This window comes from Pogonomyrmex barbatus, unplaced genomic scaffold, assembly GCF_055798465.1.
Source record: "Pogonomyrmex barbatus isolate J1 unplaced genomic scaffold, ASM5579846v1 scaffold5, whole genome shotgun sequence".
In the NCBI taxonomy this organism is placed as follows: domain Eukaryota; kingdom Metazoa; phylum Arthropoda; class Insecta; order Hymenoptera; family Formicidae; genus Pogonomyrmex; species Pogonomyrmex barbatus.
The window spans coordinates 5,931,332-5,945,822 of record NW_028297149.1 but is presented as its reverse complement, the minus strand read 5'-3'; the positions used below and the strand labels follow the sequence as shown (position 1 = coordinate 5,945,822).

Here is a 14,491-nt window from a genome sequence, read left to right as displayed (position 1 = left end):
ATATATCAGCGTTAAGCGCGATAACATTGACGTATGATATCGTGTAAATCATTTAATGAGATTATCGCTGGATGTATCCGATGAAACGTAAAATGGCGCAGAAAAGGGTGGTATGACGGAGGGACTTATATAAAAATAAAAAGAAAAGGTTAACATCGGTGTGAATGTCGGGGAAAAAAAGAATAGGAAAGGGAGAGAGAGAGAGAGAGAGAGAGAGAGAGAGAGAGAGAGAGAGAGAGAGAGAGAGAGAGAGAGATAGAGACACAGCGATCGCTGTACAATATAACGTCGCCTTTATTATTACCGTTTGCTTATTTAACCATAATTGTTAAACGTTCACTTTTTCATATGATACAACTTTATTCTCTATACACACGCTTTTTTTTTCTCCCTAAAAGTTTTTCGCCTTTCGCTGCTTAATGCCTATTTTTAGTTAATGTCTGTCCGTGTACATTTTCCTTTTTGTGTTTTTATATACAAAAGCGCCGGATTATTCGTCCGTCGGCTAAGCTAACGGGAGAGCCAGCGTTCTCTTCCGCGCGATTGATCTACCACATGACTTCATCCTAATCTCTTCCTCTTCCGAATCATTCCTTCTTTATTATCCTACTCCTCCTCTCTATCCCGGAGCTATTACGAAATTGCTCACCGCCTCTTCTCCACCGCCTCTTCATCCAACGAGATACCGGCTATTTCTTCTTCTGTATCTTCTACCGAGATCCATCACGATCGTCTCGCTTCTTCCCGCGCTTCCGCTTCATTTCCCCATCCCATCTTCCCATCCCTGTTTCGTAATGGTTTTCGCTTTACATCGTTCACGTCGTATCGCCATTGGCTACGAAGTAATTGACAAAAACCTGTCAAATAACTCGATCGATTTACAGGCTCATCAGCGGGATTAATCCATTCAAGCAGATATTTTATTCTCGCGAGTCTCGCTTTCGCGTGAAAACAAAATCATCGTACATGTGTGTAATTTTATCAATGATGGGCATTTTAAAAAAGTATCCTTACCTCAGGAGACAACGCTTCTATTTTCTCGCTATAGGAATCGTCCGTTGTCTGAAAGTGCTATTGTCCATTTTACAAAATTATATGTATATATATATATATATATATTATATATATCATAATTTTTATATAATAACACATTATTTTAAGTTACGCCCATCCTTGATAACTGTTATAGTCTCCAATGCGTAAACTTACAAACAGCGTTAAACGAAAATTTATATCCCACCAAGACACTTAAAGCTCCTTTGATCACTCGTGTCACGAGAATTATATTAGTGTTGTAGCAACACGCTAACTTTGTCCTCGTTATTCCGGAGAATAAAACAAAATTCAATTGATGTCACGAACTTACCTACAAATTATACATAGTTATATATATAATTTGCAGATAATTATATATGTATAACATTTTCATGACATAGCGGTTAAATTGCAATTGTTGTTCGTCCATTTCAAGAGTTATTTATTACGGTCTCGTCGATTTATAACCAAATTCAAACTTTACATTCCGTTTCATTTCACACAGCCACGACACCATTTTTTTCTCTCCTCCCCCGTTAGAAATTGCCTCCTTCAGCCTCCCCTCGCTCCTTCCTAGTATCGTATAAATTCGTTTCGTTCCACTCCTTTAGAGAAAAGTCCCGTCCTGTGGTCCTGCCGCGGGATGGCCTCAGACTACGTTGTGCGATAGGGAACCGTCGTCCCGCCACGTGTTGGCTGGAAGGAAAAAGTCATCTTTTCAAATTCTCATCGAGACGATCCCTTCGCGGTGAAACATGAAGTTTAGGGGCTCCTGGAGCCTGGCTAACATCGTGTGTTACCTCTATAATGCATGTCCTGCGCCATCGATGGACACTTGGCGTTTCCCCGCTGCCAGCATAACAGAGAAAGTGCATTTAACTTGCAGCTTCGCGAGAAATATTGACGAAATTGATTTTTTTATAATTAATCGAAATATCTTCTATCAATCAATCAATCTTCGAGAAACGTTATAGATTGTAAAAAGAATCAAATTAAATGTTTAAAATGATGTTTGTTTATTTTATTAATAACACACAATAATAACACAAAAATAGCTTCTTTAAAGTTTACAAAAAAATTCATTATATCACTTATATAATTGCATTAAAATGCATTAAAATTTATTGTTTATATTTTAAAATGCCCACCCTGATAAAATAAACATAATCTAAGGTATAGTCCATATAAAACATAAAACATAGTCCACATAAAACATAGTCCAAAAGTATAAATTCAAGTTTAAAAAAAAACAACTGCTACGTAAATTAATTATTATTTTATAGATATATTATATTTTAGAGATATATTAATATCTAAATTATATAAATATGTCAATTATTGAAGATATCAAACAAAAAATGTAACACGCACAATTGTCGCAAGATTCTTTTGGTATGGTATATTCGAAGGATGAAAAAGAATCTTCGAATAAAGGTTCTGAAGTCAAAAAATAAAACATTTTTTCATAAATAAATATAGCATTTAAATAAATATAATAATATAATAAATAAAATTTAAGATCAAATTTTTCTTTTTGGTAAGAAAAGCTAGTTGTGGAAAAAAATTTGATTCGAAAAAAAAAAAATTTTGTTTGGTCTTAAGAATCAAAGTTCAAAAATTTATTTTAAACAAATAAATTAATTTGTCGAAAAAATTTATATACATTATATTTTCGACATATTAATTTATTTGTTTAAAATAAATTAATTTTAAACAAAATTTTAAAGTTTTAAAGAAATGCTGCCGCTCTATTTGAAAAACATGATTTCGAGAAAAATACAAAAGAAAAAAGGAAAAAAAACGAAATGATTTTTTTATATATAATAAAATAGAATTTTTGTCTTATTTCTATTCTGCTATCTTTCAACTTCAAACTTTGAGAAAATAAAAAAAGTCACAAAAACGAGTTTTTGAAATTTTGAAAAGGTACGCAAATTCCTTAATAAAATAATCTCTTTTGAAGAAAAATTATAAGCTTCTTTCTTTTCTTTAGAATTCTTTAGCATGCTAAGATTGCGATGTTATCATACTACTATCAATTACCCGGATTCTTCGCATAAGATATCGAATGACATAATCGCAACGTTGTATTACCTTGGCAAAATCGATGTTTGTTCGCACGGTTCTAAAATGAAGACCCTGCAGCGGTCTGGAATTGTTACCGAGAGGCGCTTTCGGCGTAGTAGATGGGCCTTGCATTAATTTCCTCAGGGCGTAGAGCTAATAACAGAAACAATGTGTTCCGTACAACAACGGGGATCCGAGTTGATTGATCCGACAGTATCGACAAAATTATCTGTAGAGCCTTCCTACGGTTTCAGCTACTACTTTCAACGATTCGACTATGATTACCAGGCACACCAATCAGGCCGGAATTTACGGGAAAGAAAAAAAAAAATACAAAAAGAAAAATATGGAAAAGTTAGATGACAAATTGTTGACAGGAGGGATCGATGTTTACCTCTCGCGCCGTGATGTAAATTGGTTTGTTGAGGATCAGCCAGACCGCCGTTTCCCAACAACCGGGGTGCGTTGTACTGCCCTCGTAAGTCATGTAACCGTTTGTGTCCGGTAGAAGACTCTTCAGGGACAGGTAGCGCACGGGTGCGGTGTCCCCTGAAATATAAATTATCGATAAGAATTGATTACATTAGATTGGATCTAATTATCTCGCTCCAGATTGGATCTAATTATCTCGCTCCTCGCGCCGAGATTTCATCTCAATTATTTGGCAATATAGCCGTGAATATGATTACCAATATCAATTTATCAGCGAGTCTCATTCGCTAGAATTTCCAAGGATTCCGAACGATACGAGTTGGATATCTTAAATTAAGCGAGATTAGTTAGTGATACTTTTAATAGTGATGGGTTCTATAGGAGAATTAGACGGCCTTAAAAGTTTAATTAGACATTAAGATCCGTAGATAGGAGGCATAAAATGCCGTAAAATAGAACGCATGGATTTCGAGATTGGTAGACGAAAATTGAAAAATAATAGACCAAAGAGCAGCATTAAAGCAGCACAGATAGACAAAATATTAAACATGCCGATAATTATAGAAAAAAGTAATATATGATTCATATGTGCGCGAATTACAAATGTATCGACCGCAGGCTCGGATAATTGGAATATTCTGAGATATTTGACATGTATCAGTTTGACGTGATGTAAAAGGCAGAATTCGTCCGTGGCGGTCGCCACAAAGCGGTGAATTATTCCGCGGATTACTCTTTTCATACGCGCTTTTTCTGCCCTTTGATACTCGACTCCTGTGTACCGAGAGGATAGCGGGAGTTCTGAGCGAACGAGAATCGTTCGTTTCCCGCAGCCGCACGCGGGGCGCAGCGTTCCTATAAATTCAACGATTATCCGAGCGCGCAGCGAGCCAGCGTACTTTTACCGATAACAGGCGTATGTGGATTACGGAGGATCGTAAAGCGTAAAAGTCTCAAATCTCTCGCTCTAAGGCACTCCGACGGCAAATTGGTGTCGCGATACTCAACGAAGAGCCATTTTCACGGAGCGCCAGCGAATACGAATAAACGAGGCGAGCGAAATTATTCGCAATTCGTTTCGCAAACTCGTCTGTGAATTTCGACACTCCAGAGCAAACGAGGGCAAAACTGGGGAAACAATGATGAGTTCGAAAAAAAATGGCAGAGTGAAAAACCGAAGATGATTGACGTTATGCAAAGATAGGGGAAAAAGAGGTAAGATGACTTCAAGGTTTAGTCATTTAATTCTGTTTGATTTTCTGATGACGTAAAATGATGTAAAAATAATGATTAATTTTTTTTTTTATTAACTAAAATCTCACTTATCGTATACAGAAATTGAAAAGTGTATAAATAAATTAGAATTTTTTGTATAATTTAAATTTTTTCAGAACCTGTCAATTTCGCAGGTAAAATGACTTTTAATAAGATGATACAAATTAATTTTTTAATTAATTTTTTATATTATTTTGTGATTATAATGTTCAAATAACATAATAAAATATTAATAATTAGACTTATACACAATAAATATCATTTATAATAATATAATCATTAATAATAATATATAAATAACATTAAGAAAATAAAATTTAAATAAGAACAAAAATAATAATCATTTATAATTACATAATTGGAAATAAAATGAAATTAGAGGCCAACGAAAAATAATTATTTACGATTATGTAATTTTTACATGACATTCGTTATCTTATCCTATGATCACTATATTTATTCATCCATTTAGCAAAATGTTACAATATGAAAAATGGAAAATAATAATACATTTATTATATGCATTTTTAAATATACTCTGTGATAATTAATAATTCTATAGAAAAAGTGAAAAAAATTTGTATTATTCCTGATGAATTCGAGGATTTTCTTCCTTTACTCAAGACACTTTAAAATTATAATATTTGTCATCGAAATAATAATAGCACTTAGATGATTAATCGTAGCATAAAGTGCTGCCTATATATTTACATTACATAATTAAATGCACGAAAAAAGTGTCTGAGTGTCTTCTAATTATGATTTAAATCAAATTTGGATAAGAAGTCAACTTTTCTTTCAGAGAAGCGAAGAAATTTGTATTACTCCTGATGAATTCGAGAATTTTCTCCCTTTACTCAAGACACCTTAAAATTATGATATTTGTCATCGAAATGATAATAACACTTAAGTGATTAATGCTCTCGCAGTAATAACGTTCGCGTTGATCCTACACCATTCAGGGAATTATAATCTCGAACGACGAGGGTCATAAGTGTATCGTATAATCTGGTAAACAGTAGAATTACAAGAACAAACAATAATGGAACTCGCTTGTAAGCCGTCACTACGCAAATATCTGCGTCTCATGCAGAATAGTGTGTATACGTAATGCATTATGCACTTGCATAACTTTCCATCGACAACAACGACGAGAACGTACGCGCGCGCGCGCGTTTATCATGGAAACAGTTTTCGTAATTAACATTCGTAATTCAATTATTATATTCAAACAACAAATCGTGATTATTCTTATTATTATTAACAGTAAGTTTGACTAAATATTTGCGAGCAAACAGCGATTTCCAAGTAAGATGAAAATATACATCTAACGTTAGCGTCTGAGAAATGAAGAAGTACAGTCAAGGAGATCCGGAGTAAGTAATAAAAAGTAATAATATTTTATAGTAATATTATTTTTACTTTTTATATTATACTTAAGAGTATATAATTTTAGGATGCCGAAAAACTATAAAGATAACGCGTGCGCGAGAAAGAAGAGGGATAACGAAAATAAACGAGAGAGCGAGAGAATATTCGTACAATTACCGTAAAATTTAATTTGGACGGTGATTACGTGCCGATTCGGATGGATAGAACGAAATGAATCTTCTGGAGACCATCAACTGCCCGTGTCGACGAAATTTACCCTTGAGAAGAGCGACCGATGGGTTTCGAGTGTATATATATATATATATATATATAACGGCGGGATGCGCGCCGTTCGTAACCGTCAAACGTCCAGAAGTGATTTGTATCTTTCCTACGTAACGTGCGCGGGGCGAAATCCAGCGTAAAAGGTCATCATTTCAGAATGTGCGGTGAAAATAAATCTTTCGCTCGGTGCGGAACAGTGCGCGCGCTCGCACCGGGGATCGTATTTATCGGACCCTGGGAGGTATGGTTTCATCCCGCGCGCGAACCTTCGATTCGAGCGTGTCTCCTCTGCCACCCCTCCCTCCTTCCCCCCCGCCTTTCCGGGTTCCGCGCGTCCCTTAGATCGCCAGCGAAAATTAATCTCGCGTACGGCGAATCTTTTCGATTATGGGCTCTTTAATGTTCCCCCGAAACGGGGAACGAGGGAAACGACTCGCCGTCGTTTTGGTACGTACGCACACGTGGTATCATCCGACGTGTATGTATTTCGGGTGTACATAAGATTACCAGAATCTCGTTCGTGGACGAGATGAAAATCCGGCTTGAACCGTCTGTACACACGCCCGTGCCAGTTTATCTACAAATAAAGGGATACATATAATCCACGATAGCACAGTCCTACGTAGGTAACATCTAAACACGGACTTCGCTGCAACATCCTCTGTATATATTGCGTCTATTTCTCGCATCAGGTTTGTGACGTCGTCGTCGTCGTCGTCGTCGTCGTCGTCGTCGTCGTCGTCGTCGTCATCGTCGTCGCGAATCTCTGCTCACAAACGGACACAATCTACTCGGGCTGCATGGAATACAGCTAAATTTACACAAACCGCATGGATGCACGTATTATACGTGCTATATCAAATGTTGCGGTTAATCGCATTTTTTGCCTCATTAATTTACAAGGAGTACGTCCTTCCATCGCGCGAAAATTGTTCAGTACACTGCACTGTGTTATAAATATATGATATATTCATGTACATTATCGCTCAAAAAAACTTCAGCGTATTCTTTGATATGCTTAATATTCGACAAACTTATTATCATTTATCTATAATTATTTTTCGAAAATTTGTAAATTTATTGGTAAATTTATTACTTTCATGACAGAAAATAAAAAAATATTCACAATTCTGTGTCTTTAATATGTGAAAAGTGGAATTATTGACGTAAAATGTGTGTGTGTGTGTGTGTGTGTGTGTGTGTGTGTGTGTGTGTGTGTGTGTGTGTGTGTGTGTGTAATTTTATAATATTATATATAAACTCGTGTACATATATATAAATACAAGATGAATTTATATTTTAATCAAGACATAAAGAATCAGCTGCATGTAAATGAGGGATTGAAGTATCAACTACGAGCACAATGGTTGACGAATTTGAGAGTAGATGTATGAGGCAAGTCGTTTCGCAGCACAACGGAAACACTTTAAGTGCATCTAACCATCGTAACGAGTCCGTTTGAAGTAGTAACGTAACGCAACGACGATTTCACCTCCATGCGGCGAAAATCCCGTCGACAGTAACCGCGACGGGGAGCGAGCGCTTCATCAAAATGTCGCTCTGTATACGACCGTCTATTTCTCGTATTGAGTCCGTGACATTAAAGATGGGCGAACGCGTTCTCGCAAATGGCAGATCCGGCACAAGGGAGCTGCCGTTTTGCCTCGCACAGAGAATGATCCTCCACCCCCGTACGCCGGCTTCCGATACGACCCTCCGCCAATCCCTCCTGCCCTCCTCGCCGTTTCCTCTTTCACGCAGAGATATTCTTGGGGCGCCGACATTCAGGAACTCCGAGTGCAAAAAGTAGAAGCCGTCGAGTTCTTCTTGAGGCGGACGCCTCGGTGTCGACCACCCTGCGTCACCCCCATTCGCCGTTTGGCGCTATCTTACCGTGTCGACATGTATCGCGTTTTACGCCTGTGCGTGTGTGTTTTATTTTTATTCATCGTGGCGTCCTGATTCCACTTCCTCCTCGACGCGACGGTACGGGGTTGCCGTACGAGCACCGGATGGGGGATAAATAGAGCTTGAGGGGACGAGAAGAAAGAAATCTGGCGAGATGACAAGTAATAATAATGGGGAATGGGCCGAGGAATGGGAAAATATCAACTGCTTCGTATCGTCTGCGGCAACGAGACGGGTGGAGAGAGACCGGGATGAACGGGCGAGGGTGGAAAGGTCCTCCTAGTGATTAATGAAATGCATTAACTCCTTCCTCCGGAAAGAGAGAAGAGCGAGCCTGAGAAAAGACCGCTGGCTGCGAGATCGCTTCGCTATTTTGAGTGTACCAGGAGCCACTGCTATTGATACATTCGTGCGTCCAAGAGCGAGATTAAACGAGGCAAAATGTAGTTGTATTATGCATCGTGAGAACCACGATAAAAAGTGCAGGAGTCTATCGGGTCTGGGAATTCACGACGCTTTTTTTATTTCGAAATTCAAGTAATTTTTTTCCAGGAAAGCACGATAAAAGATTCACCGTCGTCATTTTTCAAATATCGATTTTTTTTTTTATTTTTAGTAAGTATCTTTGATAAATCAAATTTCCACCGTAAGAAAAGTCGCTTGAAATCGAGCTTTGGAGAGCTCCAGGTTTTACCAAAATACGAACAACTTTTATACGAACAATAAAGAATAATCAAACGTATGCGCAATTTAATAACAATTTTCCTGCAAATAGTTTAGCCGGTTGGCACAACTTACATATATTTACGTATATTTGTTTCGGAAGAAACTTCTTGCCAATTTTATCGCGATATAATGGTACACCCACCGTAATACAAAATCTTGTTTCATGAAAAAAACAGGGATATATAAAAAAAAAATGATACAGCACGTTCTCATTTAATAATTCATGGTCGACGCAAATCCGTGCCGGCGCACCATTATCTACCATCGAACGGGCCCGGGGTGGCCGGTCGCAGATATTCCCGTGGATGGTCACACGCACGACACGCGGGGTCGTTCGTTACGTGGAAGTCGAATATTGTCGGGAATAACGTGAGGTGCTCTTAGGAAAATTGACTGTGCCTAATGGCGCCGGCACACACCGGCGGAACAATGATGATGACAGTGGCGATAATCGCAATATAAGAACATCTTCGACGTAATGAACATCGACTCGCACGTACGAGTGCACATGTGTGTGTGTGTGTGTGTGTGTGTGTGTGTGTGTGTGTGTGTGTGTGTGTGTGTGTGTGTGTGTGTATTGTTTGACATACAAGACACTCGACGATTTCGCGTCGACTTTGTACATTAAGGTCGCCGCTCGATTTCTCGAAACGAGATTCCTGTTTGCCAAGTGAATAATTCTCGGCTCGGAGCCGGCCAAGCTCTCGAGTAGTTTATTCTGTCTTATAACATCCTGACCGAGAGAAAAAGAGAGAGAGAGAGAGAGAGAGAGAGAGAGAGAGAGGGGAGAGGAGTGGAGAAAAGGGGAGGGGGAGGACCAAATGATCATTTTGTTGTTTACCCTCAATTAGCGCGCCAACTCGGCACGACGACCGCGAGAAGATTTAATAAAATTTTATTCAATTTATATAAACGTCGAAATATTTCAAAATAAATAAAAGAGACGTTTGAATTACGTGACAGTGAAATTATTTATAAATTCATTATGAATAATCCCAAACTGATTTTTTAAAAATATCTGGAATGTTAATACCTTTTTAATTTAATAATGAAAATCGTTATATCAATAATCTCTTTTGTGTATAAAGTCAAAATAAAATAATTATTGATGTCTGACGATATATTGAAATTTTGAAAATTATATATATATATATATGGCTGCGATTAATATAAAAACAAAAATTCTAATTAAATAAAATTCTAATTTTTCTAATTAAGTTTTATAATTTATTCAGAATTCTACTTCTGTATTTATAACATTTCTTCTGTTGTAATAAAAGAGTGCATTCTTCTTACTTGTAGTCTTTTATCACTGGATACTCATTGCATTTATCATTATTTACGCATGCGAGATCTATAACGTGCACTTGAATATTTCCTGCATATTTACCTCATAAATATACCCCTTTTGAATTGATTTGAATGTAAGAAAAGCATCGTAGTATATTCGACGTATGTGTAGCGACTCCAATATGTTTTGAGAGCTCTCTTTATAGAGATACACAGCAACGTATCAATAAATAATCATAACATCTATATAAAACCACTATCATACATCGAACCCATTGCGACGGCCAATGACATGATTTTCATGCCGTTGCATTATTTTGTGACGCGTGTCGCCATCGAATATGTCATATTTAATACGTAACTTGTCAATTAAATATCGCAAAATATATCGACGAGCGTCAATCATAATTTCAAAGATATACAGCGTTAAAACGCGCAATGTAATTTTAATATATCGTAGCTCGTTCTGTCACCAGAGGGTGACTTACCGATTGCTCGAAATAATGTTTAAATATCATTCTTCTTCTCGATACTTATTTTCCCGAATATCATCGTATCGACAGAGTTTGCATTCGCACGGCGTTTGCGCCTCGCCTCGCCGCGAACGAAGAAAACCGTTCGAAAACCGAAGGGAGGATTGCTCTTTCGGAGTAGAAAAAGAGGAAAGGAGAGGGTGGTGTGTCACCATGATAAATTTGCCACCTCCAATCCTCCGTAGCCACGGAAAATATTTCTATCGACTAGGGAGATCGCGCATAAAGTAGCGACAGGGGAAAAGCGCAAGAGAAGAAGAAAAAAAAGGAGGGAGGAAGGGAAAGAAGAAACGCCGGGCAAACGGTGGTGATGCAACCCCGCCGAAAGATAGAAACGCACAGGGTGAGAGATACCTCGCGCCTCCCGACGGCCGGATCCGCAAACTGGTTTCTGGCGTTTCGTTATATGGCGAAACGCCACGTCTGGAGGGTCGGCAAAGCGGAAGGCGGGGGACGGTCGGGGAGATAGAAGGGGTCGGTTTTGCTACCCCGCCGTATTGCGACGTCGTGTATACGATTGTGCAACTGCGCGCGCGAGGGAGAGAAAGAGAGAGAGAGAGAGAGAGAGAGGGGGGGGGGGCAAGAGCGGCATGCAACCTGGATGCATCCATCGAGTGCGAAAGCGGGAGGATGGCAGAAGGGAGAGAGTCAGGACTCCGAAGGGGTTGCGAGAGTGGGCCTGACGGTGGCAGGGGTAGCTATAAAATACAATTTCAGGGGTGTCGGTTTAATACCACGCATACCGCGCAAATATTTCATCTATTATCTACATTTCGTAGATACGTAGGCATTCACCGGGTGGCTCGACGGGGCTGTAACACGACAGTGTGCGTGGAGTAAATGGCCAAGGGTGGTGTGTGTGTGTGTGTGTGTGTGTGTGTGTGTGTGTTTGTGTGTGTGTGTGTGTGTGTGTGTGTGTGTGTGTGTGTGTGTGTGTGTGTAGCGAAGCTGCGAATATTCCTATGGTACTAGACTCCGTCCCGCACGTTTACTTCCTCGTTGCTCAGGTTACTACGTTCGCAACGTCGAAGCATCCGTTTCGTGCGTGTACACGCTCGCGTAAATCAGTGCATTTTAATTCACAGGTCGAAACAAGATCTCACACAAATCTGACACTGGGAGAGATAATTATACGAAGAAGCGGAAACGTAAAAAAATCCCATAAATAGGTAAATGTAACGCAAACGTTGAAAGCATGGATCGATACTAATTATGTATTAGCAGACTAATTACCATCGCGCAAACAGAAAAAAGTTTCATAAATGTCAAAAGGATTAAAAAACCTCACGATAATATCATTTTATGCGAGAGAGAGGTACATTTTTAAATATTATATTGTCACACGTGACAAATATACTGTTAGTTTAAAATGATTTTCTCTTTTTTTTGCTTTATCGCAATTTTAAAACGATTTACATTTATTCTTGCCAAATATTCCAAGCATGATGTATTAAAATATATCACATGCATGTGATATATTTGTGACGTACATACATACGTGTGAATACTCGAAACTCATTTATCGAGTGGAAATTATTACTTTATAAAGTTCGAAGTAATGGGTGTAACGTTGAACAATTTGTTCCACGCAGATTGGATGCAAGCAATTTAAAGAACGCAGTTATAATAAAAATTAGTAATTATGATATAGAATTTATTCGGGTTTACGAAAATCATGTACGAATAAACGATACGTTCCGCCTCGAAAATACTCGATGACACGTTGACGCTTTTCATCATGCTTTTCCAATCCATCTGTGCTGGTCGTAATCATCGTTAATTACGTCACACGCATTATTGATCAAGGTTTAAAAACGCATTATTCCCGAAATCGATTTGGCAGAGGCATTACTGACATTATTATTAATGATGCCGGCGAAATCAATTTCACGGTGCGCATTGTGCGCCGATAAATGAAAAGACCTTTGCTCTCTCTTTCTCTCTCTGCAATTGCATTGTCATAAGAACATTATCAAACTATCTTCTATCTGAGAATTAAAAAGTTTTGCATATTAAGACACGTATGGCTCAATACGCCTTATGTCGTCGCGAAGAAATTTCATTTCCTCACTTTATTCAACTTAAGAAAAAAATTCTTAGAAATGTTTTTTTTTTCCCCATAAAAAAAGTCGTTACAACCCGAGGACGATCAACGTCTCGATATTGTCGTGTTAAATAAAAGCCCCCCTTAGAAACGCTCCGCGTAGTTTCGTTTATTGGCGAGCGACCAGCACGCGAACGTTTCTGCACAAAAAACATGTTTAGCTGATGAAAAGCTTGAGTTAAATAAATTTCACGATGGCATAGGCGAACTATTGTGGGCCACTGTATATGCAACCTGCCTGTCTCGGCACGTATACACGACAATGGAATACTTAGATCCCGCTGTAGCTCCTCCTCCCCGCGCGCCATTTTCCATTGTCTTATGATTTATGTTCCCTGGTCGCGGTGTCAACAGGGTATTGATTAAAATACACACATAGCCGTGCCCGGGCGTGCATACAGATTTATGCACACACCGGCCGGCCGGAGTATGTGACATCGCCGTACCTTGTAAATCGACCCCCTCGCGTCCCCCCCCCCCCCCGTCACCCTCCTCCTCCATCCCTATCGCGCCGGAGCGAGAGATCGTGTTAACCGTGTAAAAAGCGCCAGGCACGCTTCCAGGTCGAATCGTTTAGTCAGGAGACACCGAGCGCCCTTATAGAAATCATGGGTCGAGGGGGGGGGGGGAGGAGGGAGCCGCGAGGGTGGTATCTGAAATCCTACCGGGATGCACACCGGAGTGCGCTCCTTTCGATGGTCCTTTCCCGCCGTACGGCGGCGTATGCGTTCGTCCTACTCCTCTCGCAGAATACTTGGCCGTAAAGTTTATTTTCTTCCTCGTCGAGCAGTGCAACCAGCCGTGGCATTCGCAGAATTATGCCACGCAAGTTGAACGAGGCGTTTTCTTGCCGGCGCGCACGGCAACGGCCGGGATGCGCGGATGCAAATCGCGAAGTTCGTTGCGCCGATGGAATCTGCAGGCGAGGAGAAAGGCAGCAGGGGGAGAGGGAAAGGAGGAGGGAGAGAGAGAGAGAGAGAGAGAGAGAGAGAGAGAGAGAGAGAGAGAGAGAGAGGGAGAGGGAGTCATATTTCGATTTTACGTCGGGCGCAATTTGCGTCCGTAAGTCGCGCGGCGCGATGCATCAAAACGGTGGATCGCGCGCCGTTCTTGATGCAGAGCCGCGCGCGAGCGCGATAATCCATTATGCGCGCCATCCATTTAATTTTAATATCGTAACGAGGCTCTGACGGGCGTTAATTCGCCGAGACAAGTTATGAAAAATCGCGGACGGATCGTGGATGATATAAACGCGCGCGCGCATCTAGCGACTCAATTCACGCTCCGTTGTAACGGCGCGCGTTATCGGCGCTTTGACACAATGCTACAATTTCCTTCCACTTCAGTATTTAGCATAGTCCAGTAAGCCGGTGGCTCGCGTGATACCGTGCGAAATGTTGCATCGCCGGTCTACAAACGATATAAAAACGATAAAATCGGATTGATAAAACAAAAAAACGCTGTA

At 39.7% G+C, this 14,491-nt stretch overlaps 1 protein-coding gene across 2 annotated transcripts in view; it reads right to left on the bottom strand.

Annotated features, from left to right (window-relative positions):
- Window positions 1-270: 270 nt before the first annotated feature.
- The window catches only part of CARPA (Carbonic anhydrase-related protein A), a 144,645-nt gene continuing 130,424 nt past the window's right edge, over window positions 271-14,491 (bottom strand). The window contains exons 7-10 of one of the 2 annotated variants that reach the window (XM_089082152.1): window positions 3,497-3,651; window positions 3,130-3,255; window positions 1,836-1,884; window positions 271-1,749 (exon numbers count right to left, since the gene is read on the bottom strand). In XM_089082152.1, the coding sequence (XP_088938278.1) occupies window positions 1,685-1,749; window positions 1,836-1,884; window positions 3,130-3,255; window positions 3,497-3,651 (395 nt within the window). In that variant the 3' untranslated portion in view covers window positions 271-1,684. The remainder of the gene's footprint in view (window positions 1,750-1,835; window positions 1,885-3,129; window positions 3,256-3,496; window positions 3,652-14,491) is intronic. The other variant, XM_089082153.1, reaches the window with a different exon arrangement.